Source organism: Electrona antarctica, assembly GCF_951216825.1.
Source record: "Electrona antarctica genome assembly, chromosome: 8".
Taxonomy (NCBI): Eukaryota; Metazoa; Chordata; class Actinopteri; order Myctophiformes; family Myctophidae; genus Electrona; species Electrona antarctica.
The window spans coordinates 37,432,040-37,459,856 of record NC_136789.1 but is presented as its reverse complement, the minus strand read 5'-3'; the positions used below and the strand labels follow the sequence as shown (position 1 = coordinate 37,459,856).

The window sequence follows — 27,817 nt, the reverse complement described above, 5'->3', positions numbered from 1 at the left end:
TAGCCGCGCTACAAGCTTGTAGATCTGCTATTTTTTTGAAAAATCATGAAAATGTGGCGCAAATCTTTGAATCTATATCTTCTTTCGCGGTGAACGTCCGACCCTGGAACGTAATTGGCTGCCGCCCTCGGCAGCCAATTACGTTTTAGAACCACTGACAAACTGTCATGATTTAGAAGATTTTTGTAGAATCTGTTGTCTTAATGGATTAATTAACCGGATCATGTGTCCATGTTTTCCTTCCTGCCAGCCCAGCGACAGCATGGACAACAAGCAGGCGGTTCCGGTCCAGGTCTTAATGTGTCCATGTTTTCCTTCCTGCCAGCCCAGCGACAGCATGGACAACAAGCAGGCTGTTCCGGTCCAGGTCTTAATGTGTCCATGTTTTCCTTCCTGCCAGCCCAGCGACAGCATGGACAACAAGCAGGCTGTTCCGGTCCAGGTCTTAATGTGTCCATGTTTTCCTTCCTGCCAGCCCAGCGACAGCATGGACAACAAGCAGGCGGTTCCGGTCCAGGTCTTAATGTGTCCATGTTTTCCTTCCTGCCAGCCCAGCGACAGCATGGACAACAAGCAGGCGGTTCCGGTCCAGGTGGTGTTCCGTAACGTGGCCCAGGTCTACTACCCCCAGAGTCCAGCAGAATGCCACTACAGCCTGACGGCAGAACACAGCTGGAGCGGCCGGGACTGGATCGGACTGTTCCAGGTTAGTCATTAAAGAGGAACATCACAGGCGCAGCAGGGTGACAGCATGGTGACTGCAGGGTGACAGCAGGGTGACAGCATGGTGACAGCATGGTGACTGCAGGGTGACAGCATGGTGACTGCAGGGTGACTGCAGGGTGACTGCATGGTTACTGCAGGGCATGGTGACAGCATGGTGACTGCAGGGTGACTGCAGGGCATGGTGACTGCAGGGTGACTGCAGGGCATGGTGACAGCATGGTGACTGCAGGGTGACTGCAGGGCATGGTGACTGCAGGGTGACTGCAGGGCATGGTGACAGCATGGTGACTGCAGGGTGACTGCAGGGCATGGTGACTGCAGGGTGACTGCAGGGCATGGTGACTGCAGGGTGACTGCAGGGCATGGTGACTGCAGGGTGACTGCATGGTGACAGCATGGTGACAGCATGGTGACAGCATGGTGACTGCAGGGTGACAGCATGGTGACAGCATGGTGACTGCAGGGTGACAGCATGGTGACAGCATGGTGACAGCATGGTGACAGCATGGTGACTGCAGGGTGACTGCAGGGTGACAGCATGGTGACAGCATGGTGACTGCAGGGCATGGTGACAGCATGGTGACAGCATGGTGACAGCATGGTGACTGCAGGGTGACAGCATGGTGACAGCATGGTGACTGCAGGGCATGGTGACAGCATGGTGACAGCATGGTGACAGCATGGTGACTGCAGGGTGACTGCATGGTGACAGCATGGTGACAGCATGGTGACAGCATGGTGACTGCATGGTGACAGCATGGTGACAGCATGGTGACAGCATGGTGACTGCATGGTGACAGCATGGTGACAGCATGGTGACTGCAGGGCATGGTGACAGCATGGTGACAGCATGGTGACAGCATGGTGACAGCATGGTGACTGCAGGGCATGGTGACTGCAGGGCATGGTGACTGCAGGGCATGGTGACAGCATGGTGACAGCATGGTGAATGCAGGGCATGGTGACAGCATGGTGACAGCATGGTGACTGCAGGGCATGGTGACTGCAGGGCATGGTGACTGCAGGGTGACTGCAGGGCATGGTGACTGCAGGGTGACTGCAGGGCATGGTGACTGCATGGTGACTGCATGGTGACTGCAGGGCATGGTGACTGCATGGTGACTGCATGGTGACTGCAGGGCATGGTGACTGCAGGGCATGGTGACTGCAGAGCATGGTGACAGCATGGTGACTGCAGGGCATGGTGACTGCATGGTGACTGCATGGTGACTGCAGGGCATGGTGACTGCATGGTGACTGCAGGGCATGGTGACTGCAGGGCATGGTGACTGCAGGGCATGGTGACTGCATGGTGACTGCATGGTGACTGCAGGGCATGGTGACTGCAGGGCATGGTGACAGCATGGTGACTGCATGGTGACTGCAGGGCATGGTGACAGCATGGTGACTGCAGGGCATGGTGACTGCAGGGCATGGTGACTGCATGGTGACTGCAGGGCATGGTGACTGCAGGGCATGGTGACTGCATGGTGACTGCATGGTGACAGCATGGTGACTGCAGGGTGACTGCAGGGCATGGTGACAGCATGGTGACAGCATGGTGACTGCAGGGCATGGTGACTGCAGGGCATGGTGACTGCAGGGCACGGTGACTGCAGGGCATGTCATGTTTGTTTGTAGTTTTTTCCAAAAAATTATGTTTTACCAAATTCAACATAAACAAGGAGGAACCAGGGCGGAAGAGCCTGCTGGTTGGTCAGTCAGAGACCAATCAGACGGCTGACCAAATGGTCAATTATTGTTCTCTCTCCAGGTGGGCTGGACGTCCATGAAGGATTACCACACCTACGTGTGGGTGAGCGCCCCGGAAGGACCTATGATCGATTACACCGAGGGGACGCAGGCCAACGGATGTGTTCTGTTCACTGGTAAGAACCATAGTCATAGTCTTGAATACATTTGGTTTAAGTCATATTTAATCATCTGAAATGTTTTAGTTTATGACTGTGTAGTTTACTCGACTAAATATAATGGCTGATTTTACACTTGCATCCTGAAAATAGCAGATCTACAAGCTCACAGCGCGTCACAACGTGGCACGTTGTGAGCTTTAGATCTGCTATTTTCAGAGCACAATCAAAACCTAAAATTACTTGTATTTTAGTTCTACTAGATCTCTTCTCCACTAGTCCATCCTTATCATTTGTTGTCATTGTTTTAGTTGACAAAATTAACACTGATAAGAATTCATACAACAAAGTTTTTGTTCCGTTTTATTTTGTAGGCATTGTTCAAAATGTATTGTATACAGTTGTAATAATAATGTAACCCAATGTAAAAGGATAAAGGAATGCAGTTCTCCAACTACAGTGAGCCATGTGTTTGCAAATGACATTTTAGCTGCAGGCTATAAAACTCTTAGCAGCTGATTCTGCTACATCATTCATTGATTGAATGCTTCATTAACAGATAGTCCAGTGATACAGTTATACGATGCTGCTGAAAGGATAGATTAGGATGTTCGGCTCATTTTAGCACATCCACACAACACTGCTGCTCTGTTCACACTGCTGCTCTGTTCACAAGCTATAGCTATAGCTATAGAATGCACAGATAAGTTACTATACATCATAGCTATAGAATGCACAGATAAGTTACTATACATCATAGTTATAGAATGCACAGATAAGTTACTATACATCATAGCTATAGAATGCACAGATAAGTTACTATACATCATAGTTATAGAATGCACAGATAAGTTACTATACATCATAGTTATAGAATGCACAGATAAGTTACTATACATCATAGTTATAGAATGCACAGATAAGTTACTATACATCATAGTTATAGAATGCACAGATACGTTGCTATACATCATAGTTATAGAATGCACAGATAAGTTGCTATACATCATAGTTATAGAATGCACAGATACGTTACTATACATCATAGTTATAGAATGCACAGATACGTTGCTATACATCATAGTTATAGAATGCACAGATAAGTTACTATGCATCATAGTTATAGAATGCACAGATACGTTGCTATACATCATAGTTATAGAATGCACAGATACGTTGCTATACATCATAGTTATAGAATGCACAGATACGTTGCTATACATCATAGTTATAGAATGCACAGAGATGCCATTATTGTCTCCACCAGGCCGAAGGCATGACGAGAGAGTATGTTTTGTTAGACTTTGTCTTTATTTAATACGTGGCTGTTGGAATGTTAAAGATATGTGGCACATTGCTGTGATATCGTGTCTAAACTAAAGTCATAGAGGCCTTTGTTTAATTAATTTATACCTACTAAAGATTTTCCTCATATAATATATATACGGTACACAATGCATACAATCTTGTGTTCAGTTTACAGTTGCTTGTGGTTAGAGTGTCCGCCCCAAGACTGGGAGGTCGGGGGTTCGATCCCCGGCCAGGTCAGACCAAAGACTATAAAAATTAGACCCAATGCGTCCCTGCTTGGCACTCAGCATCAAGGGTTGGATTGGGGGTAAGTCCCTGCGTCATGTCCAGGGGGTGTACTTGTACATCAAGCTGCCTCACGCTACAGAAACAGGAGATAGACTCCTGCCCTGTAGGGCCTCAAGGCTTGGCAAGGCTTACTTCCTTACTTACTTACTTAACCAACCAGAATGTGTGACTCTCTGCAGCGTTCTACCTGCCCAGCCCCGGCGAGACGCAGTACCAGTTCGTGTACGTTGCTGAAGGGGGAGAGGTCAGAGGTCAGAGTGCCTCATTCACCTTCTCCGCTCCCAAACCTCTGGTGGAGCTGGAGACCCTGAAGGAGGAGCAGGATGGAGAGGAGATGCTGCTGGTGGTGTCCAGGGCTACACTGTTACAGGTGACTGTAGAATATGGTGTCCAGACAGAGCTACACTGTTACAGGTGACTGTAGAATATGGTGTCCAGAGTTACACTGTTACAGGTGACTGTAGAATATGGTGTCCAGGGCTACACTGTTACAGGTGACTGTAGAATATGGTGTCCAGACAGTTACACTGTTACAGGTGACTGTAGAATATGGTGTCCAGACAGAGCTACACTGTTACATGTGACTGTAGAATATGGTGTCCAGACAGAGTTACACTGTTACAGGTGACTGTTTATTTGTTTATTTGTTTATTCAACTTTCAGCATGATCACAGGTTTTAAAAGACAGGTGCCATTAAAAACACTGAATTATTTTGCCGATCACAAATATAAAACTTCAAATCTGAAATGCAATAGCCTATCTAAAAATGCAAATGGTGTAAAACACAAATCTAAAATCCACTATCATTTAAAAGAATATGGTGTCCAGACAGAGCTACACTGTTACAGGTGACTGTAGAATATGGTGTCCAGACAGAGTTACACTGTTACAGGTGACTGTAGAATATGGTGTCCAGACAGAGCTACACTGTTACAGGTGACTGTAGAATATGGTGTCCAGACAGAGTTACACTGTTACAGGTGACTGTAGAATATGGTGTCCAGACAGAGCTACACTGTTACAGGTGACTGTAGAATATGGTGTCCAGACAGAGCTACACTGTTACAGGTGACTGTAGAATATGGTGTCCAGACAGAGCTACACTGTTACAGGTGACTGTAGAATATGGTGTCCAGACAGAGCTACACTGTTACAGGTGACTGTAGAATATGGTGTCCAGACAGAGCTACGCGGTTCAGGTTACTAGATTATGGTCCAACTCTATATAACGACCTCCAAACTTTTTATCCCGTACTGTCAGTGACGTGATTCTTAGGCCCTCATCCTCTCTCTCTCTCTCTCTCTCTCTCTCTCTTCTCCCCCCCCCCAGACCCAGCTGGCAGAGTGCCAGCGGCTGGTGTCAGAGGTCCAGCGTGCTCTGGACATGGAGAGGCAGGAGGTTGACCGCCAGAAGGAGGCCGGCCGTAGGGCCCACAGCGTGTGGGAGGAGGAGAGAGGAGCCATGAAGGAGGTGATCTCTGAGCTCCGCGAGAAGCTCCGCCTCGCCCTGGAGCAGCTGAGGAGGCTGGAGGGCAGACACCAGGTAGAGACAGCACCCCCTAGAGGCCCATAGAGGAGAGACACTCTGTTCTATTCCTTCCTGTTCTGTCAGGAGGCTGGCGGGCAGACACCAGGTAGAGACAGCACCCCCTAGAGGCCCATAGAGGAGAGACACTCTGTTCTATTCCTTCCTGTTCTGTCAGGAGGCTGGAGGGCAGACACCAGGTAGAGACAGCACCCCCTAGAGGCCCATAGAGGAGAGACACTCTGTTCTATTCCTTCCTGTTCTGTCAGGAGGCTGGAGGGCAGACACCAGGTAGAGACAGCACCCCCTAGAGGCCCATAGAGGAGAGACACTCTGTTCTATTCCTTCCTGTTCTGTCATGAGGCTGGAGGGCAGACACCAGGTAGAGACAGCACCCCCTAGAGGCCCATAGAGGAGAGACACTCTGTTCTATTCCTTCCTGTTCTGTCAGGAGGCTGGAGGGCAGACACCAGGTAGAGACAGCACCCCCTAGAGGCCCATAGAGGAGAGACACTCTGTTCTATTCCTTCCTGTTCTGTCAGTAGGCTGGAGGGCAGACACCAGGTAGAGACAGCACCCCCTAGAGGCCCATAGAGGAGAGACACTCTGTTCTATTCCTTCCTGTTCTGTCAGGAGGCTGGAGGGCAGACACCAGGTAGAGACAGCACCCCCTAGAGGCCCATAGAGGAGAGACACTATAACAATATATCATAAGAATCGTTCACTTGATCATACAAGCACCAAAATTGGCACACACGCGCTTCAGAACCTACTCTCTCAGAAAAGTACGTTGTCCACTTGAAAAAACAAAATGGACACCATTTTGCAAGATGGCCGCCATTCGAGGTGGTTTTAAACGGTGTTTGAGCTATATTGAGTTCTAAAATCCTACTTTGATGGCCTTTACTTCAAAATATATGTTTTTGAGTATCCAATTCTGAATTAAAAAATATATATGTATATATATTTGATGATACAATGGTAATTAAACGATAAAATGGGTCAGATTAAGTCAATATTCCATAATAATCCTTCACTTGGTGGTACAAGCACCAAGTCTGGCACAAATGATGTCCAGGATGTACTTTCTAAGAAAAGTATGTTATCCAGCTGAAAATCCAAGATGGCCACCAGTTTTCAAGATGGCCGCCTCGTCAAATGCACAAAGGTTTTCGATGTAGAACTTGCATGCACAGAAAGGTGTTAATGATCCAAATATCAAAATGAATGTATTTTGATGTGGAAAAACTCAATGGTGTCAATTGAATTCCAATATGGCCACCATTTTTCATGATGGCGCCCATTACGTGACTCAAATTTAGTGTTTTCAGAAGTTGTCTGATCACAGATATTGCAGGGCAACAGCCATGATCATTTATTCACTTTTTATACGAGTGATGTCAAAGCACAACCAGGGCATACTGGTAACGTGATATTATTGTAATCCATTGATTATTTAATGCACAATGAATTAATGAAACTGAACGGACCGATGGCATCCACACGATGCATGGCATAAATAGCCTATTGTCTTATTTTAATAGATTATCATCTTATACAAATACAATTAATTGTGGGGATGTGTAAATGTGTCCAAATGAAAATTGATTAGTATAATTAAATATTAACGATTAATCGAGAAAATAAATTGTCATGTTAAAAAAATGTACCATAAAAAAGCTTCAATTGCAATTGCACCTCAAAGACCACTGGTGGTTTTAAAACAGTCAACCAGTATGAGTTGGCATCACAGGTCAAAGTAGCAAATGAAGATATCAGGCATCATGAGCAGACCATACAGTCTCAGAAGTCCTTCACTGACATGGTCCAGAAGTTGTTTAGTGTGATGAAGGATCTGGGCAATCCTTTCCAGGAAGAGTCCAAAGATCTGCTCACATTGGACACAAAAAAACGTTGCACATCCCAGTGCTGCTGAGCTTGTAAGAACTCACTTTGAGAAAGGCCAAGTTGCCTTCAGAGACTTTTTCAATGGTCTGGGTGATGAGGCTTCCTTCTATAGACCCATTAAAAAGAACAAAGCTGACTTATTTCGCCAAGAGGCAGCTGCAGCTTCCAGTGAGGGGAAGAGGCAGGTACTCAAAGACAATTGTCGTCTGTTCTCGCAGCTCTTTATATCCTGCCAATCACGAGAGTGTGACCTGCTTGAGTTCTTTAAGCATGAGAATCAGTCTTTCCCTGCAGCACTGAGCGACACAGGTAAACTCCACTCTTGTCAAAAAATTCTGGAAGATACCATTTCTCCTCCTGACAAACAACCAAAATGTGATGCTATTATCATTGATGGTTCCTCTCTTGTGTATTCATTGTCTCCAAAAGACATCAAAGACCTTTGAGGAATATGCTGTCCAATATCTAGTTCCAAAAATCCTGACATACTCATCAAAGTATGAGCGAACAGACATCATTTTTGATGTCTACTGGACTTCAAGCCTGAAGGCTGAAACAAGGACAAACATAGGTAAGGGAGGACGACGTAGAGTGACAGAAAAATACAAACTACCACCCAACTGGAAAAGCTTCCTTCGAGACGACGACAACAAGACTGAGCTCTTCGGGTTCCTAGCTGACAAGATAGTGACCCTGTGTCCCGACAATGTCGTAGTTGTGACCAAGGGAGAGCAGGCTCTTTCAAACAAACCCATCAGCCTTGAAGGCTTAAGTCCTTGCAACCATGAAGAAGCTGACTCCAGAATCTTCACACATGCTCTTCATGCAGCCAAGCAACAGATGAAGTCTGTGTTGATTGAAGGCATGCGACACAGATATTCTTGTTGTTGCAGTCAATGTTTTTGCGACTCTTCAGGATGCAGGCTTAGAAATGATTTGGGTAGAATTTGGTCAGGGTCAGTCCATTAGGTGGTTGCCAATTCATGATATGGTGGTGAATCTTGGCCCAGAGAAATCCAGTGGCATGCTGTTCTTTCACGCCTTCACTGGCTGTGATGTAGTTTCAGCTTTTCGCGGTAAAGGCAAGAAAACTGCATGGCAAGCATGGCGGGTTTGCCCTGAAGTGAGCCCTGTCTTCAAAAAGCTCAGTCAATACCCACCTATCATAGAAGATGCGGAACTCAACATCCTTGAGAAGTTTGTCATCACCATGTATGACAAGCACAGCACTACATGCAAGGTTGATGAGGCAAGACTGGACTTGTTTGCTCGGAAGCAAAGGTCTTATGATGCCATTCCACCGACAAGCGCATCCCTCGTTCAGCATGTGAAGCGGTCTGCCTTCCAAGCTGCCTGCATATGGGGCCAGGCAACAGTGTGCAAAATGCAAACTGAAAGCCCTGCCAACTGGGGCTGGCAAAAAGATGGTGAGGTCTGGCAGGTTCTCTGGACAACCCTTCCACCCATTGCTCAGTCTTGTGAGCAGTTGACAAAATGCGGCTGCAAGACTGAATGCAGAGGACGATGCAAATGCTATCGCTTCGGCCTGAAGTGTACACGGTTGTGTGCCTGCAAATGTGAGGAGTAAAATAATTAACAACTAATATCTTTAACGCATCTTTTAGAAAAATGCTCCATCATTAGTTATTTGGTGGCCATTTTGGAAAAAAAAATACATCTACGTCTTCTAGCACTGCTGAAATGCAATATGCACAGTGTACTGTCCTACCACATGTGTCTACATTGGGTGGTCACGTACCTAGACGTCACATCGGAAACATCACCAAGAGAGTGTTTTTTCGTTTAATTCCCATTGTATCGTCATAATATTCAATATTTTTTTATTTTCTAAATTCAGAATTGGATTTCTCATACTCAAGAACATATATTTTGAAGTATAGGCCATCAAAATAGAATTTTAGAGCTCAATATAGCTCAAACACTGTTTAAAACTACCTCGAATGGCGGCCATCTTGAAAAATGGCGTCCATTTTGTTTTTTTCAGGTGGACAACGTACTTTTCTGAGAGAGTAGGTTCTGAAGCACCTGTGTGCCAAATTTGGTGCTTGTATGATCAAGTGAACGATCGTTTCAGTAATCTGCTCCACTACTGCTCTGTTTCTGTTTGTTGTTTGAGCTCAGCGTGCAAAACCACCTGACTTCTATCTAGACCAATCACATTGCCCGGAGCGAGTCTCGGTGACATCTCTGTTAGTAAAAACAGACTGTATTTCTTCTGGTCTTCTCTGGAAGGATGTCCAGTTCACTCATGAGAACATGTCGTCTGAGTTGAGCAGCCTCTGGACGGAGAAATCAGTCAACCAGCAGAGGATCAGCGACCTGGAGGAGACCATTAAGACCCTCACAGACCGCGCTGGGGACACAGACACACTGATGGACAGGTAACTGACACACTGATGGACAGGTAACTGACAGGGACACAGACACACTGATGGACAGGTAACTGACAGAGACACAGACACACTGATGGACAGGTAACTGACAGAGACACAGACACACTGATGGACAGGTAACTGACAGAGACACAGACACACTGATGGACAGGTAACTGACAGGGACACAGACACACTGATGGACAGGTAACTGACAGGGACACAGACACACTGATGGACAGGTAACTGACAGAGACACAGACACACTGATGGACAGGTAACTGACAGAGACACAGACACACTGATGGACAGGTAACTGACAGAGACACAGACACACTGATGGACAGGTAACTGACAGGGACACAGACACACTGATGGACAGGTAACTGACAGGGACACAAACACACTGATGGACAGGTAACTGACAGAGACACAGACACACTGATGGACAGGTAACTGACAGAGACACAGACACACTGATGGACAGGTAACTGACAGGGACACAGACACACTGATGGACAGGTAACTGACAGGGACACAAACACACTGATGGACAGGTAACTGACAGGGACACAGACACACTGATGGACAGGTAACTGACAGGGACACAGACACACTGATGGACAGGTAACTGACAGAGACACAGACACACTGATGGACAGGTAACTGACAGAGACACAGACACACTGATGGACAGGTAACTGACAGGGACACAGACACACTGATGGACAGGTAACTGACAGGGACACAAACACACTGATGGACAGGTAACTGACAGGGACACAGACACACTGATGGACAGGTAACTGACAGGGACACAGACACACTGATGGACAGGTAACTGACAGAGACACAGACACACTGATGGACAGGTAACTGACAGGGACACAGACACACTGATGGACAGGTAACTGACAGGGACACAGACACACTGATGGACAGGTAACTGACAGGGACACAGACACACTGATGGACAGGTAACTGACAGGGACACAGACACACTGATGGACAGGTAACTGACAGGGACACAGACACACTGATGGACAGGTAACTGACAGAGACACAGACACACTGATGGACAGGTAACTGACAGAGACACAGACACACTGATGGACAGGTAACTGACAGGGACACAGACACACTGATGGACAGGTAACTGACAGAGACACAGACACACTGATGGACAGGTAACTGACAGAGACACAGACACACTGATGGACAGGTAACTGACAGGGACACAGACACACTGATGGACAGGTAACTGACAGGGACACAGACACACTGATGGACAGGTAACTGACAGGGACACAGACACACTGATGGACAGGTAACTGACAGGGACACAGACACACTGATGGACAGGTAACTGACAGGGACACAGACACACTGATGGACAGGTAACTGACAGAGACACAGACACACTGATGGACAGGTAACTGACAGAGACACAGACACACTGATGGACAGGTAACTGACAGAGACACAGACACACTGATGGACAGGTAACTGACAGGGACACAGACACACTGATGGACAGGTAACTGACAGGGACACAGACACACTGATGGACAGGTAACTGACAGGGACACAGACACACTGATGGACAGGTAACTGACACACTGATGGACAGGTAACTGACAGAGAGACAGACACACTGATGGACAGGTAACTGACAGAGAGACAGACACACTGATGGACAGGTAACTGACAGGGACACAGACACTCAGTTAGACAGGTAACTGACAGAGAGACAGACAGGTAACTGACAGAGAGGCAGACACTCAGTTAGACAGGTAACTGACAGGGAGACAGACAGACAGGTAACTGACAGAGACACAGACACACTGATGGACAGGTAACTGACAGAGAGACAGACACACTGATGGACAGGTAACTGACAGAGAGACAGACACTCAGTTAGACAGGTAACTGACAGGATCGATGTCGATGTCGTTCACTGTAGGTCGATGTCGATCGACATCAATCGACATCGATATCGACATCGATCGACATCGATCAACATCAATTGAGCTTGTAGATCCGCTATTTCCACTACTTCTTAAAACATTTGGTTTCTAATTTACGGTATGGAATTTCTTCTTTTATTTCATCATGAAATTACTGGAAAAAAAATGTTTTAAATTCATGAAAATCATTGGCTTTTTTTGGAAACACGTTTTTGAAAATGAGTTTGTAACTAACTGGTCCCTCAGGATGAAGGAGAGAGAGAACTAACTGTAACTAACTGGTCCTACAGGATTAAGGAGAGAGAGAACTAACTGTAACTAACTGGTCCCTCAGGATGAAGGAGAGAGAGAACTAACTGTAACTAACTGGTCCCTCAGGATGAAGGAGAGAGAGAACTAACTGTAACTAACTGGTCCTACAGGATGAAGGAGAGAGAGAACTAACTGTAACTAACTGGTCCCTCAGGATGAAGGAGAGAGAGAACTAACTGTAACTAACTGGTCCTACAGGATGAAGGATAGAGAACTAACTGTAACTAACTGGTCCGTCCCACAGGATGAAGGATAGAGAACTAACTGTAACTAACTGGTCCCTCAGGATGAAGGAGAGAGAACTAACTGTAACTAACTGGTCCTACAGGATGAAGGAGAGAGAGAACTAACTGTAACTAACTGGTCTCTCAGGATGAAGGAGAGAGAGAACTAACTGTAACTAACTGGTCCCTCAGGATGAAGGAGAGAGAGAACTAACTGTAACTAACTGGTCCCTCAGGATGAAGGAGAGAGAGAACTAACTGTAACTAACTGGTCCTACAGGATGAAGGAGAGAGAGAACTAACTGTAACTAACTGGTCCTACAGGATGAAGGAGAGAGAGAACTAACTGTAACTAACTGGTCCTACAGGATGAAGGAGAGAGAGAACTAACTGTAACTAACTGGTCCGTCCCACAGGATGAAGGAGAGAGAGAACTAACTGTAACTAACTAGTCCTACAGGATGAAGGAGAGAGAGAACTAACTGTAACTAACTGGTCCCTCAGGATGAAGGAGAGAGAGAACTAACTGTAACTAACTGGTCCTACAGGATGAAGGAGAGAGAGAACTAACTGTAACTAACTGGTCCTACAGGATGAAGGAGAGAGAGAACTAACTGTAACTAACTGGTCCCTCAGGATGAAGGAGAGAGAGAACTAACTGTAACTAACTGGTCCAACAGGATGAAGGAGAGAGAGAACTAACTGTAACTAACTGGTCCTACAGGATGAAGGAGAGAGAGAACTAACTGTAACTAACTGGTCCCTCAGGATGAAGGAGAGAGATAACTAACTGTAACTAACTGGTCCGTCCTACAGGATGAAGGAGAGAGAGAACTAACTGTAACTAACTGGTCCCTCAGGATGAAGGAGAGAGAGAACTAACTGTAACTAACTGGTCCCACAGGATGAAGGAGAGAGAGAACTAACTGTAACTAACTGGTCCCTCAGGATGAAGGAGAGAGAGAACTAACTGTAACTAACTGGTCCCTCAGGATGAAGGAGAGAGAGAACTAACTGTAACTAACTGGTCCGTCCCACAGGATGAAGGAGAGAGAGAACTAACTGTAACTAACTGGTCCCTCAGGATGAAGGAGAGAGAGAACTAACTGTAACTAACTGGTCCTACAGGATGAAGGAGAGAGAGAACTAACTGTAACTAACTGGTCTTACAGGATGAAGGAGAGAGAGAACTAACTGTAACTAACTGGTCCAACAGGATGAAGGAGAGAGAGAACTAACTGTAACTAACTGGTCCAACAGGATGAAGGAGAGAGAGAACTAACTGTAACTAACTGGTCCTACAGGATGAAGGAGAGAGAGAACTAACTGTAACTAACTGGTCCTGCAGGATGAAGGAGAGAGAGAACTAACTGTAACTAACTAGTCCGTCCAACAGGATGAAGGAGAGAGAGAACTAACTGTAACTAACTGGTCCCTCAGGATGAAGGAGAGAGAGAACTAACTGTAACTAACTGGTCCCTCAGGATGAAGGAGAGAGAGAACTAACTGTAACTAACTGGTCCCTCAGGATGAAGGAGAGAGAGAACTAACTGTAACTAACTGGTCCTACAGGATGAAGGAGAGAGAGAACTAACTGTAACTAACTGGTCCTACAGGATGAAGGAGAGAGAGAACTAACTGTAACTAACTGGTCCCTCAGGATGAAGGAGAGAGAGAACTAACTGTAACTAACTGGTCCCTCAGGATGAAGGAGAGAGAGAACTAACTGTAACTAACTGGTCCCTCAGGATGAAGGAGAGAGAGAACTAACTGTAACTAACTGGTCCAACAGGATGAAGGAGAGAGAGAACTAACTGTAACTAACTGGTCCAACAGGATGAAGGAGAGAGAGAACTAACTGTAACTAACTGGTCCTACAGGATGAAGGAGAGAGAGAACTAACTGTAACTAACTGGTCCCTCAGGATGAAGGAGAGAGAGAACTAACTGTAACTAACTGGTCCTACAGGATGAAGGAGAGAGAGAACTAACTGTAACTAACTGGTCCTACAGGATGAAGGAGAGAGAGAACTAACTGTAACTAACTGGTCCCTCAGGATGAAGGAGAGAGAGAACTAACTGTAACTAACTGGTCCGTCCTACAGGATGAAGGAGAGAGAGAAGAAGATGTCCACTCAGCTGAAACACGAAGAGGAGAAGAGAAAGGCTCTGCAGGTTAATAATATATAAATATAATTCTGTACTGGCCATATAAGGAGCATGTCTTGAGTGTACAGGGTTTGATGAGGGCCCAGGTAGGGCCATATAAGGAGCATGTCTTGAGTGTACAGGGTTTGATGAGGGCCCAGGTAGGGCCATATAAGGAGCATGTCTTGAGTGTACAGGGTTTGATGAGGGCCCAGGTAGGGCCATATAAGGAGCATGTCTTGAGTGTACAGGGTTTGATGAGGGCCCAGGTAGGGCCATATAAGGAGCATGTCTTGAGTGAACAGGGTTTGGTGAGGGCCCAGGTAGGGCCATATAAGGAGCATGTCTTGAGTGAACAGGGTTTGATGAGGGCCCAGGTAGGGCCATATAAGGAGCATGTATTGAGTGTACAGGGTTTGATGAGGGCCCAGGTAGGGCCATATAAGGAGCATGTCTTGAGTGAACAGGGTTTGATGAGGGCCCAGGTAGGGCCATATAAGGAGCATGTCTTGAGTGAACAGGGTTTGATGAGGGCCCAGGTAGGGCCATATAAGGAGCATTGAGTGTACAGGGTTTGATGAGGGCCCAGGTAGGGCCATATAAGGAGCATGTCTTGAGTGAACAGGGTTTGATGAGGGCCCAGGTAGGGCCATATAAGGAGCATTGAGTGTACAGGGTTTGATGAGGGCCCAGGTATGGCCATATAAGGAGCATGTCTTGAGTGAACAGGGTTTGATGAGGGCCCAGGTAGGGCCATATAAGGAGCATGTCTTGAGTGAACAGGGTTTGATGAGGGCCCAGGTAGGGCCATATAAGGAGCATGTCTTGAGTGAACAGGGTTTGATGAGGGCCCAGGTAGGGCCATATAAGGAGCATTGAGTGTACAGGGTTTGATGAGGGCCCAGGTAGGGCCATATAAGGAGCATGTCTTGAGTGTACAGGGTTTGATGAGGGCCCAGGTAGGGCCATATAAGGAGCATGTCTTGAGTGTACAGGGTTTGATGAGGGCCCAGGTAGGGCCATATAAGGAGCATGTCTTGAGTGAACAGGGTTTGATGAGGGCCCAGGTAGGGCCATATAAGGAGCATGTCTTGAGTGAACAGGGTTTGATGAGGGCCCAGGTACGGCCGGGCCTTCATTTTCGGGCCTGTTGAGAACTATATCATATCTAAAGTGATAGTGAGGGTTATCATGTGATCGGTTCGCCCATTTGCTCGTCTACAATATTACGTAAATGTTCCTTTCATTGTCAACGGCATTTAATGTTTGTGTTACCACAAATGTACGTCATATTTGAGGCTCATATGACCTAATTTCTCTGGCAAATATGAGACGTGTGAGGACAAAAGCTGTATATTGGAGGGGCCTTATCAAACCTTTTCATGTCAAGGACCCCCAAAAATATCTGTATTTGGCCGCCGACCCCCATCTGAATTATGTTGTTCCAGGGACCCCCCCAGAAGCAAAGATTTGAGTTAAAAACGTTCACACTGAAAGAATTTATGTAAATTCAAAGATTTGCACCAAATTTTCACGATTTAAAGAAAATAGCAGATCTGCGCTATGAGCTTGTAGATCTGCTATTTTTCAATAGCTAAAGTATAACATAATGCTTGTTCCTGCCCTGAATGGGTTAAACCACTGTGACCAGTGTGTGCTGTTTGTTATCATAATGTGAGCCGGGTTGCCAAGTTTGCTTATTTACCGCGATCCAACATTTCTTTGATGTATTTACTATAAATAGCCATAGGTTTGGAGCAGTGTGACTCACACTGAGTGACAGAATGTCTCCAGTGTTTCTACTTATTAAACCCTGGATAAAGTATGTGTAGATAGTATAATAAATGACTAAAACATTCATCATTATAGACATACATAGTATTTATAATGATAAATGCATCAAATCTTTTTTTATTAGGATTATATGACCAATTGGCGATAATTATTGGGCTTATTTCGGCTTGTTTCTCGAGGGGAGATTTATCTTATTTCTCTGGCAAGAGTTGGCTTGTTTTCGGCTAGTTTTTGGTGGTGGGTTGGCTTGTTTCTCTCATGAGAGTTGTCAACAGTGAATGTGAGACTGTGCTCTAAAGCTGCCTGCCTATCTTGTGGTGCAATGTGAGTTTATTTATTCCAAGCCGTCGGGCCGTAGAAGCAGAAAGCTGCTGCCTGCATACACACAGTACACACCCGATATATATATAACGATACGCACATGGCAGAGCTCTCTGTCAGCCATCCAACCCACCGCACCACATTTACATCTCCAGGCGTCAGCGGTGTGACTGACATTATGGCCACATAGCATCAGTTAATAGCCGCGAGGCCCCGCCCCCATACCTTCACCTCGTATGCCCCGACTTTATACTCTGCTGCATTCACACGCTGCAAATAGCTATAAGCTATAAGCTTACAGTGTGTTTTCCTGCGAAGCGCTGTGGCCTTGTAGATCAGCTATTTTTGCAAGTGACACCGGCGCACAACAAAGTATTTATTTATTTTTCAATGATGTTTTATTGATTTAATGTCTCCCTTTTGACTGATATCTGTCAATTCAAACTCTCGACTGGCCCGCCCCAAAGTTATTATTGCAGCCGCCCGGCAGCCGCCCGGCAGCCGCCCGGCAGCCGCCCGGCAGCCGGCGAAAACTAGAGTTCTCAGCAGGCACGAAAATGAATGCCCGGCCCTACCTGGGCCCTCATCAAACCCTGTACACTCAAGACACTGTCCCCGCTGTCACCCTTAGATCTCCATACATGGAGCTGACCTGTTCTAACATTCCATATGTTCATCTGACCTCATCAAACCCAGTACACTCAAGACACGCTCTAGAGCTCTACAGAGTCGTTAAGTGTTCTTAGCCAAGCTGTCGCACCGCGTGTTGTTTTTGGCAGCAAATTTATTTTAGTTTTAGTCATAGTCTTTTGAAGATTTTCCATTTAGTTTTAGTCACCTGGAATGTTTTAGTGTCTAGTTTTAGTCGACTAAATATCATACATTTTTGGTCAAATGAATCTGCAGTTCATTTAGTCATGTCGTTTGGCCTTCATGTCGTCGTAATGACTGGTTTTACACTTGCTGAAAAAAGCCGATCCACAAGATCTACAAGCTCACAACGCGTCGCAGCTTGTAGATCGGCTTTTTTGTCTTAGTTTTAGTCGACGAAATCAACACTGCTGGGGAGACCAGATCACTGCAGTGACCAGATCACTGACCAGATCACTGCAGTGACCAGATCACTGACCAGATCACTGCAGTGACCAGATAACTGACCAGATCACTGACCAGATCACTGCAGTGACCAGATCACTGACCAGATCACTGCAGTGACCAGATCACTGCAGTGACCAGATCACTGACCAGATCACTGCAGTGACCAGATCACTGCAGTGACCAGATCACTGCAGTGACCAGATCACTGACCAGATCACTGGGTGACCAGATCACTGCAGTGACCAGATCACTGACCAGATCACTGCAGTGACCAGATCACTGACCAGATCACTGCAGTGACCAGATCACTGGGTGACCAGATCACTGACCAGATCACTGCAGTGACCAGATCACTGCAGTGACCAGATCACTGACCAGATCACTGACCAGATCACTGCAGTGACCAGATCACTGACCAGATCACTGGGTGACCAGATCACTGACCAGATCACTGCAGTGACCAGATCACTGGGTGACCAGATCACTGACCAGATCACTGACCACACTGGGTGACCAGATCCAAGCGGTTCATTTGAGGGACGGAGGTATCGGTTGTGTGGGACAAGTGGGATAACTGTTAGCAACTTATTACTTATTTGCTATTAAATTGTGATAGTCCGGCAGCTGACAGGCTTCTTTAGTTTGAAGTGGGAAATTTGGTATAGTCTTTATTATTGGCCTAAAATATTGTCTATATACAATACAAAGGTGGAGATGGAGGGGTACCGGGTGGAGGTCCGGGAGCTGCGGGAGCGCCTGGCGTCCGGGGAGCACGTCACCGAGGTGCTGCGCAAGGAGCTGTACGAGGCGGGGCTACAGAGAGACCACACCCACGCAGAGCTGCACAAGGCCCGCCTCCACAAGGCCCAGCTCACCATGCAGATGTCTGACGAGAACCTGGCCTTCTACGAGGGCCGCGCCGCCTGGGCCCTGGAGAGAGAGGCCGCGAGGCAGGCTGCCGAGGTGAGATAGACCCCCTGATAGACCCCTCATAGACCCCCTATAGACCCCCTTATAGACCCCTGTTACCTTACTGCCTGGGCCCTGGAGAGAGAGGCCCTGAGGCAGACTGCCGAGGTGAGATAGACCCCCTGATAGACCCCCTATAGACCCCCTATAGACCCCTGTTACCTTACTGCCTGGGCCCTGGAGAGGGAGGCCGCGAGGCAGACTGCCGAGGTGAGATAGACCCCCTGATAGACCCCCTATAGACCCCCTATAGACCCCTGTTAGCTTACTGCCTGGGCCCTGGAGAGAGAGGCCCTGAGGCAGACTGCCTGAGGTGAGATAGACCCCCTGATAGACCCCCTATAGACCCCCTGATAGACCCCTCATAGACCCCCTGATAGACCCCCTATAGACCCCCTATAGACCCCTGTTACCTTACTGCCTGGGCCCTGGAGAGAGAGGCCGCGAGGCAGACTGCCGAGGTGAGATAGACCCCCTGATAGACCCCCTGATAGACCCCCTATAGACCCCCTGATAGACCCCTCATAGACCCCCTGATAGACCCCCTGATAGACCCCCTATAGACCCCCTGATAGACCCCTCATAGACCCCCTGATAGACCCCCTGATAGACCCCCTATAGACCCCCTGATAGACCCCTCATAGACCCCCTATAGACCCCCTGATAGACCCCTCATAGACCCCCTGATAGACCCCCTGATAGACCCCCTATAGACCCCCTGATAGACCCCTCATAGACCCCCTATAGACCCCCTGATAGACCCCCTATAGACCCCTGTTACCTTACTGCCTGGGCCCTGGAGAGAGAGGCCCTGAGGCAGACTGCCTGAGGTGAGATAGACCCCCTATAGACCCCCTGATAGACCCCTCATAGACCCCCTATAGACCCCCTGATAGACCCCCTATAGACCCCTGTTACCTTACTGCCTGGGCCCTGGAGAGAGAGGCCCTGAGGCAGACTGCCTGAGGTGAGATAGACCCCCTATAGACCCCCTGATAGACCCCTCATAGACCCCCTATAGACCCCCTGATAGACCCCCTATAGACCCCTGTTACCTTACTGCCTGGGCCCTGGAGAGAGAGGCCCTGAGGCAGACTTTTGCAACTTTTGACTTAGTTTTATAGTGATTTTGAATCAAATTCAATTTATTTTTTGTCATATTTTATTAATATGATTTTTAGTTTTAGTCGACTAGATAGTAAGGCTGATTTTACATTGGTTGCATGCTGAAACTACAAGCTCAGTTGTGCTTGTAGATTTAGATACTATTCTCAGAGCATAATACCCGAGCGCAACCCAACATGAAATAACTTGTCTTTTAGTTCTACTGGATCTCTAGTTCTACTGGATATCTTCTCCACTAGTCCCTCCCTGACATTTAGTTCTACTGGATCTCTTCTCCACTAGTCCCTCCCTGACATTTAGTTCTACTGGATCTCTTCTCCACTAGTCCCTCCCTGACATTTAGTTCTACTGGATCTCTTCTCCACTAGTCCCTCCCTGACATTTAGTTCTACTGGATCTCTTCTCCACTAGTCCCTCCCTGACATTTAGTTCTACTGGATCTCTTCTCCACTAGTCCCTCCCTGACATTTAGTTCTACTGGATCTCTTCTCCACTAGTCCCTCCCTGACATTTAGTTCTACTGGATCTCTTCTCCACTAGTCCCTCCCTGACATTTAGTTCTACTGGATCTCTTCTCCACTAGTCCCTCCCTGACATTTAGTTCTACTGGATCTCTTCTCCACTAGTCCCTCCCTGACATTTAGTTCTACTGGATCTCTTCTCCACTAGTCCCTCCCTGACCCTCCCTGACATTTAGTTCTACTGGATCTCTTCTCCACTAGTCCCTCCCTGACATTTAGTTCTACTGGATCTCTTCTCCACTAGTCCCTCCCTGACATTTAGTTCTACTGGATCTCTTCTCCACTAGTCCCTCCCTGACATTTAGTTCTACTGGATCTCTTCTCCACTAGTCCCTCCCTGACATTTAGTTCTACTGGATCTCTTCTCCACTAGTCCCTCCCTGACATTTAGTTCTACTGGATCTCTTCTCCACTAGTCCCTCCCTGACATTTAGTTCTACTGGATCTCTTCTCCACTAGTCCCTCCCTGACATTTAGTTCTACTGGATCTCTTCTCCACTAGTCCCTCCCTGACATTTAGTTCTACTGGATCTCTTCTCCACTAGTCCCTCCCTGACATTTAGTTCTACTGGATCTCTTCTCCACTAGTCCCTCCCTGACATTTAGTTCTACTGGATCTCTTCTCCACTAGTCCCTCCCTGACATTTAGTTCTACTGGATCTCTTCTCCACTAGTCCCTCCCTGACATTTAGTTCTACTGGATCTCTTCTCCACTAGTCCCTCCCTGACATTTAGTTCTACTGGATCTCTTCTCCACTAGTCCCTCCCTGACATTTAGTTCTACTGGATCTCTTCTCCACTAGTCCCTCCCTGACATTTAGTTCTACTGGATCTCTTCTCCACTAGTCCCTCCCTGACATTTAGTTCTACTGGATCTCTTCTCCACTAGTCCCTCCCTGACATTTAGTTCTACTGGATCTCTTCTCCACTAGTCCCTCCCCCTAATGTGTTTAACCATGTGTTTAAAGTATCGTTCCCATTCCCCAGATGGACCAGAACAAAGTAACCATGTGGTTAAAGTATCGTTCCCATTCCCCAGAGGGACCAGAACAAAGTAACCATGTGGTTAAAGTATGGTTCCCATTCCCCAGAGGGACCAGAACAAAGTAACCATGTGGTTAAAGTATGGTTCCCATTCCCCAGATGGACCAGAACAAAGTGCAGCAGCTGAGAGCCGAGCTGCAGCAGAAAGAGGCGTGGCTTCAAGAGGAGAGGGCGGAGCGTGAGAAGGTGGAGGCGGAGCTGACCAGAGAGAGAGACGTTGACTACAGGGTGAGTCTCATTGACCTACTGCCAGAGAGAGAGAGAGGGTGAGTCTCATTGACTTACTGCCAGAGAGAGAGAGAGGGTGAGTCTCATTGACTTACTGCCAGAGAGAGAGAGAGGGTGAGTCTCATTGACTTACTGCCAGAGAGAGAGAGAGGGTGAGTCTTATTGACTTACTGCCAGAGAGAGAGAGAGGGTGAGTCTCATTGACTTACTGCCAGAGAGAGAGAGAGGGTGAGTCTCATTGACTTACTGCCAGAGAGAGAGAGAGGGTGAGTCTTATTGACTTACTGCCAGAGAGAGAGAGAGGGTGAGTCTCATTGACTTACTGCCAGAGAGAGAGAGAGGGTGAGTCTCATTGACTTACTGCCAGAGAGAGAGAGAGGGTGAGTCTCATTGACTTACTGCCAGAGAGAGAGAGAGAGAGGGTGAGTCTCATTGACTTACTGCCAGAGAGAGAGAGAGGGTGAGTCTCATTGACTTACTGCCAGAGAGAGAGAGAGAGAGGGTGAGTCTCATTGACTTACTGCCAGAGAGAGAGAGGGTGAGTCTCATTGACTTACTGCCAGAGAGAGAGAGAGAGGGTGAGTGTCATTGACTTACTGCCAGAGAGAGAGAGAGAGAGGGTGAGTCTCATTGACTTACTGCCAGAGAGAGAGAGAGAGAGAGAGGGTGAGTCTCATTGACTTACTGCCAGAGAAAGAGAGAGAGGGTGAGTCTCATTGACTTACTGCCAGAGAGAGAGAGAGAGGGTGAGTCTCATTGACTTACTGCCAGAGAGAGAGAGAGAGAGGGTGAGTCTCATTGACTTACTGCCAGAGAGAGAGAGAGAGAGGGTGAGTCTCATTGACTTACTGCCAGAGAGAGAGAGAGAGAGGGTGAGTCTCATTGACTTACTGCCAGAGAGAGAGAGAGAGAGGGTGAGTCTCATTGACTTACTGCCAGAGAGAGAGAGAGGGTGAGTCTCATTGACTTACTGCCAGAGAGAGAGAGAGAGAGAGAGAGAGAGGGACATTCATTAATTTCACTGTGAAACTCTCAGCTCCAAATAGAAGTGTCTGTGGTGAATGAATCTCTCTCTGCATCGTCTCACGTTTCAGAAACTGGAGAAAGCCCAGGACTCATTCACTGGCAAGGTCTCTCTCTCTCTCTCTCTCTCTCTCTCTCTCTCTCTCTCTCTCTCTCTCTCTCTACACAAATAGACACAAATAGACATCAACAGATATCTGTCACAGTGTCACGTGATGATGATGTCACTTAAACTGATATCTGTCACATGGTGTCACCTATATATATTTATTCTATATATAACAATAACAACACCTGCCCCAAAAGGGGTTCCCGTCTTGAAAGGTAAAAACCCCAAGAGTATAGGTACCCTAAATGGGTACCCTAACGGTAGCCTGATGATAAGACTCAGTAGAGTCTATGGGCTGGAACCAGGCTACAGCAGAGTGGGCGGGTTCTATCAGGCTACTAAATGGATACTACAGCAGAGTGGGCGGGGTCTATCAGGCTACTAAATGGATACTACAGCAGAGTGGGCGGGGTCTATCAGGCTACTAAATGGATACTACAGCAGAGTGGGCGGGGTCTATCAGGCCACTAAATGGGTACTATTTGTACTTTCTGAACGTTTTTTTTTTAAAACATCTAAAATAAGTTGGGCTGAAGGTTGCACAATACTGCCCCCAGCAGGTGCAGCTGAGCTATGGCAGGCAGGAGGTGCAGGAGTTGAAGAGCAGCTTGGAGAGGGTTCAGAAGGAGAGCGAGCAGCAGCAGCAGGAGAACCAGGTACTGGACTATAACATGTTTAAAAAAAGCAGGTGGCTTGTTGCGCACATCCAGTTCCTGGCTGGTGCTGGACTAAGGTAGATACATCCAGTTCCTGGTGCTGGACTAAGGTAGATACATCCAGTTCCTGGTGCTGGACTAAGGTAGATACATCCAGTTCCTGGTGCTGGACTAAGGTAGATACATCCAGTTCCTGACTGGTGCTGGACTAAGGTAGATACATCCAGTTCCTGACTGGTGCTGGACTAAGGTAGATACATCCAGTTCCTGGTGCTGGACTAAGGTAGATACATCCAGTTCCTGGTGCTGGACTAAGGTAGATACATCCAGTTCCTGACTGGTGCTGGACTAAGGTAGATACATACAGTGAAGACAGTAGTCCGCACACAGGCTTTGCTTCAGTAGTGTTTTATTGTATTTAAAACACCATTAGTTAAGACACAACGTTTCGGCCGTGAACGTCCTTCATCAGGTGATGAAGTTATAACTGTCTGCTCTACCATCTTATAACTCTACCATCACACTGCATGTTAACTGAACCTACTGTATTATAACTGTAACTATGACTCCTCTAGCATTATGAGAACCAGAGACTGTATTATAACTGTAACTATGACTCCTCTAGCATTATGAGAACCAGAGACTGTATTATAACTGTAACTATGACTCCTATAGCATTATGAGAACCTACTGTATTATAACTGTAACTATGACTCCTCTATCATTATGAGAACCAGAGACTGTATTATAACTGTAACTATGACTCCTCTAGCATTATGAGAACCTACTGTATTATAACTGTAACTATGACTCCTCTAGCATTATGATAACCTACTGTATTATAACTGTAACTATGACTCCTCTAGCATTATGAGAACCTACTGTATTATAACTGTAACTATGACTCCTCTAGCATTATGAGAACCAGAGACTGTATTATAACTGTAACTATGACTCCTCTAGCATTATGAGAACCTACTGTATTATAACTGTAGCTATGACTCCTCTAGCATTATGAGAACCAGAGACTGTATTATAACTGTAACTATGACTCCTCTAGCATTATGAGAAGCAGAGACTGTATTATAACTGTAACTATGACTCCTCTAGCATTATGAGAACCTACTGTATTATAACTGTAACTATGACTCCTCTAGCATTATGAGAACCTACTGTATTATAACTGTAACTATGACTCCTCTAGCATTATGAGAACCAGAGACTGTATTATAACTGTAACTATGACTCCTCTAGCATTATGAGAACCTACTGTATTATAACTGTAGCTATGACTCCTCTAGCATTATGAGAACCTACTGTATTATAACTATAACTATGGTATGACTAAGGTAGATACATCCAGTTCCTGGTGCTGGACTAAGGTAGATACATCCAGTTCCTGGTGCTGGACTAAGGTAGATACATCCAGTTCCTGGTGCTGGACTAAGGTAGATACATCCAGTTCCTGGTGCTGGACTAAGGTAGATATATCCAGTTCCTGACTGGTGCTGGACTAAGGTAGATACATCCAGTTCCTGGTGCTGGACTAAGGTAGATACATCCAGTTCCTGGTGCTGGACTAAGGTAGATACATCCAGTTCCTGGTGCTGGACTAAGGTAGATACATCCAGTTCCTGACTGGTGCTGGACTAAGGTAGATACATCCAGTTCCTGACTGGTGCTGGACTAAGGTAGATACATCCAGTTCCTGACTGGTGCTGGACTAAGGTAGACACATCCAGTTCCTGACTGGTGCTGGACTAAGGTAGATACATCCAGTTCCTGACTGGTGCTGGACTAAGGTAGACACATCCAGTTCCTGACTGGTGCTGGACTAAGGTAGATACATCCAGTTCCTGACTGGTGCTGGACTAAGGTAGATACATCCAGTTCCTGGCTGGTGCTGGACTAAGGTAGATACATCCAGTTCCTGGCTGGTGCTGGACTAAGGTAGATACATACAGTGAAGACAGTAGTCCGCACACAGGCTTTGCTTCAGTAGTGTTTTATTGTATTTAAAACACCATTAGTTAAGACACAACGTTTCGGCCGTGAACGTCCTTCATCAGGTGATGAAGTTATAACTGTCTGCTCTACCATCTTATAACTCTACCATCACACTGCATGTTAACTGAACCTACTGTATTATAACTGTAACTATGACTCCTCTAGCATTATGAGAACCAGAGACTGTATTATAACTGTAACTATGACTCCTCTAGCATTATGAGAACCAGAGACTGTATTATAACTGTAACTATGACTCCTCTAGCATTATGAGAACCTACTGTATTATAACTGTAGCTATGACTCCTCTAGCATTATGAGAACCTACTGTATTATAACTGTAACTATGACTCCTCTAGCATTATGAGAACCTACTGTATTATAACTGTAGCTATGACTCCTCTAGCATTATGAGAACCTACTGTATTATAACTGTAACTATGACTCCTCTAGCATTATGAGAACCAGAGACTGTATTATAACTGTAACTATGACTCCTCTAGCATTATGAGAACCTACTGTATTATAACTGTAACTATGACTCCTCTAGCATTATGAGAACCTACTGTATTATAACTGTAACTATGACTCCTCTAGCATTATGATAACCTACTGTATTATAACTGTAACTATGACTCCTCTAGCATTATGAGAACCTACTGTATTATAACTGTAACTATGACTCCTCTAGCATTATGAGAACCAGGGACTGTATTATAACTGTAACTATGACTCCTCTAGCATTATGATAACCTACTGTATTATAACTGTAGCTATGACTCCTCTAGCATTATGAGAACCAGAGACTGTATTATAACTGTAACTATGACTCCTCTAGCATTATGAGAACCAGAGACTGTATTATAACTGTAACTATGACTCCTCTAGCATTATGAGAACCTGCTGTATTATAACTGTAGCTATGACTCCTCTAGCATTATGAGAACCAGAGACTGTATTATAACTGTAACTATGACTCCTCTAGCATTATGAGAAGCAGACAGTCACAGTGAAGGAGAAGTCTTTGCTCCAAACAGTGTTTATTGTGTTAAAACACCGACATTATTCAGGACACGACGTTTGGGCCGAGCGTCCTTCATCAGGAGACGTTTGGGCCGAGCGTCCTTCATCAGGTGACGCTACTGTCACCTGATGAAGGCCAAACGTTGTGGTTAAACCAACCCCCCCCCCCCCCCCAGTTTCCATTTCACGCACGCACATGCACACGCACACACACACATTAACTCATGTAAATTCTCCTCCTCTCAGGACCTGAGAGACTACATCCATCAGCTGGAGCCGAAGGTGGAGGTGGTGGAGGAGGAGGAGGAGGAGGAGGCATACGCTGACTCTGTTGACGGTGAGTTATGAACACACACACACACACACACAGTGTAGTGGCGGTGGCTCAGGGGTAGAGTGGCCGGATGGTAACCGCAATGTTGCCAGGGGGGGTGGGGGGTGGGGGGGGGGGGGGGGGGGATAAGCGTCCCCAAAGGGGGCTCAAGCCCCCAGCCCTCCCATGAGACACAGACCGTGTATGGTATTTCATCATGAGCATTAGTGAGGACCAATTATTATTATATGAAGAGTTTAAAAGTGGTGAAGTGGTCCTTTAATATGAACTCCAAGTTGCTGTATACCCTGCTCTGATCCTCTCTCCTCGTTGGCTCGTACCTGCTCTGATTCTCTCTCCTCATTGGCTCCTCAGCTGTGAAGGAGACGGAGCAGAAGGAGAAGAAGGCGGGGCCTGTCATCGTGCTCACGCTGTCCTCTCACCGCGAGGTGGACACGCCCCTGGAGTTCATGACGGACGCCATGGATGTACGTATGAGACGTGCTCCTCCTGTATCTCTGTATAGTCTTATCTCTCTGTGTCTCTTGTCCAATCAGGAGTGGCGATGCAGTGAGAGTAAGTGCTACGGTCCGCCTCCGCGCACTGAGCCCGCCCTCAGGTGTATCTCTGTATAGTCTTATCTCTCTGTGTCTCTTGTCCAATCAGGAGTGGCGATGCAGTGAGAGTAAGTGCTACGGTCCGCCTCCGCGCACTGAGCCCGCCCTCAGGTGAGAACACCTTCATTCACCCGTTTTAAAGCTGACTGTGATTGATTGATTGATTGATTGATTGAAGTATTTATTAACAGTTTGCAGAATTACAGTCCATTTACAGCACAACTCAATACAAAGACTGTTAACTGTGGACGACACCATAAAGTATTACACTTGTTTACAATAGAGTCCATGTTCAA

General features: G+C 46.6%; 1 protein-coding gene across 1 annotated transcript; it reads left to right on the top strand.

Moving 5' to 3' along the window:
- Nucleotides 1-262: 262 nt before the first annotated feature.
- On the top strand, nt 263-27,539 carry LOC306928750 (calcium-binding and coiled-coil domain-containing protein 1-like; the record flags this gene model as incomplete). The annotated part of the gene is made up of 12 exons (XM_079509022.1): nt 263-706; nt 2,501-2,615; nt 4,376-4,566; nt 5,528-5,740; nt 9,884-10,032; nt 14,631-14,700; nt 18,595-18,849; nt 21,645-21,773; nt 23,463-23,561; nt 26,838-26,928; nt 27,280-27,392; nt 27,462-27,539. 12 exons carry the CDS (start codon nt 263-265, stop codon nt 27,537-27,539), a joined length of 1,947 nt encoding a protein of 648 aa, XP_079365148.1.
- Nucleotides 27,540-27,817: the final 278 nt, after the last annotated feature.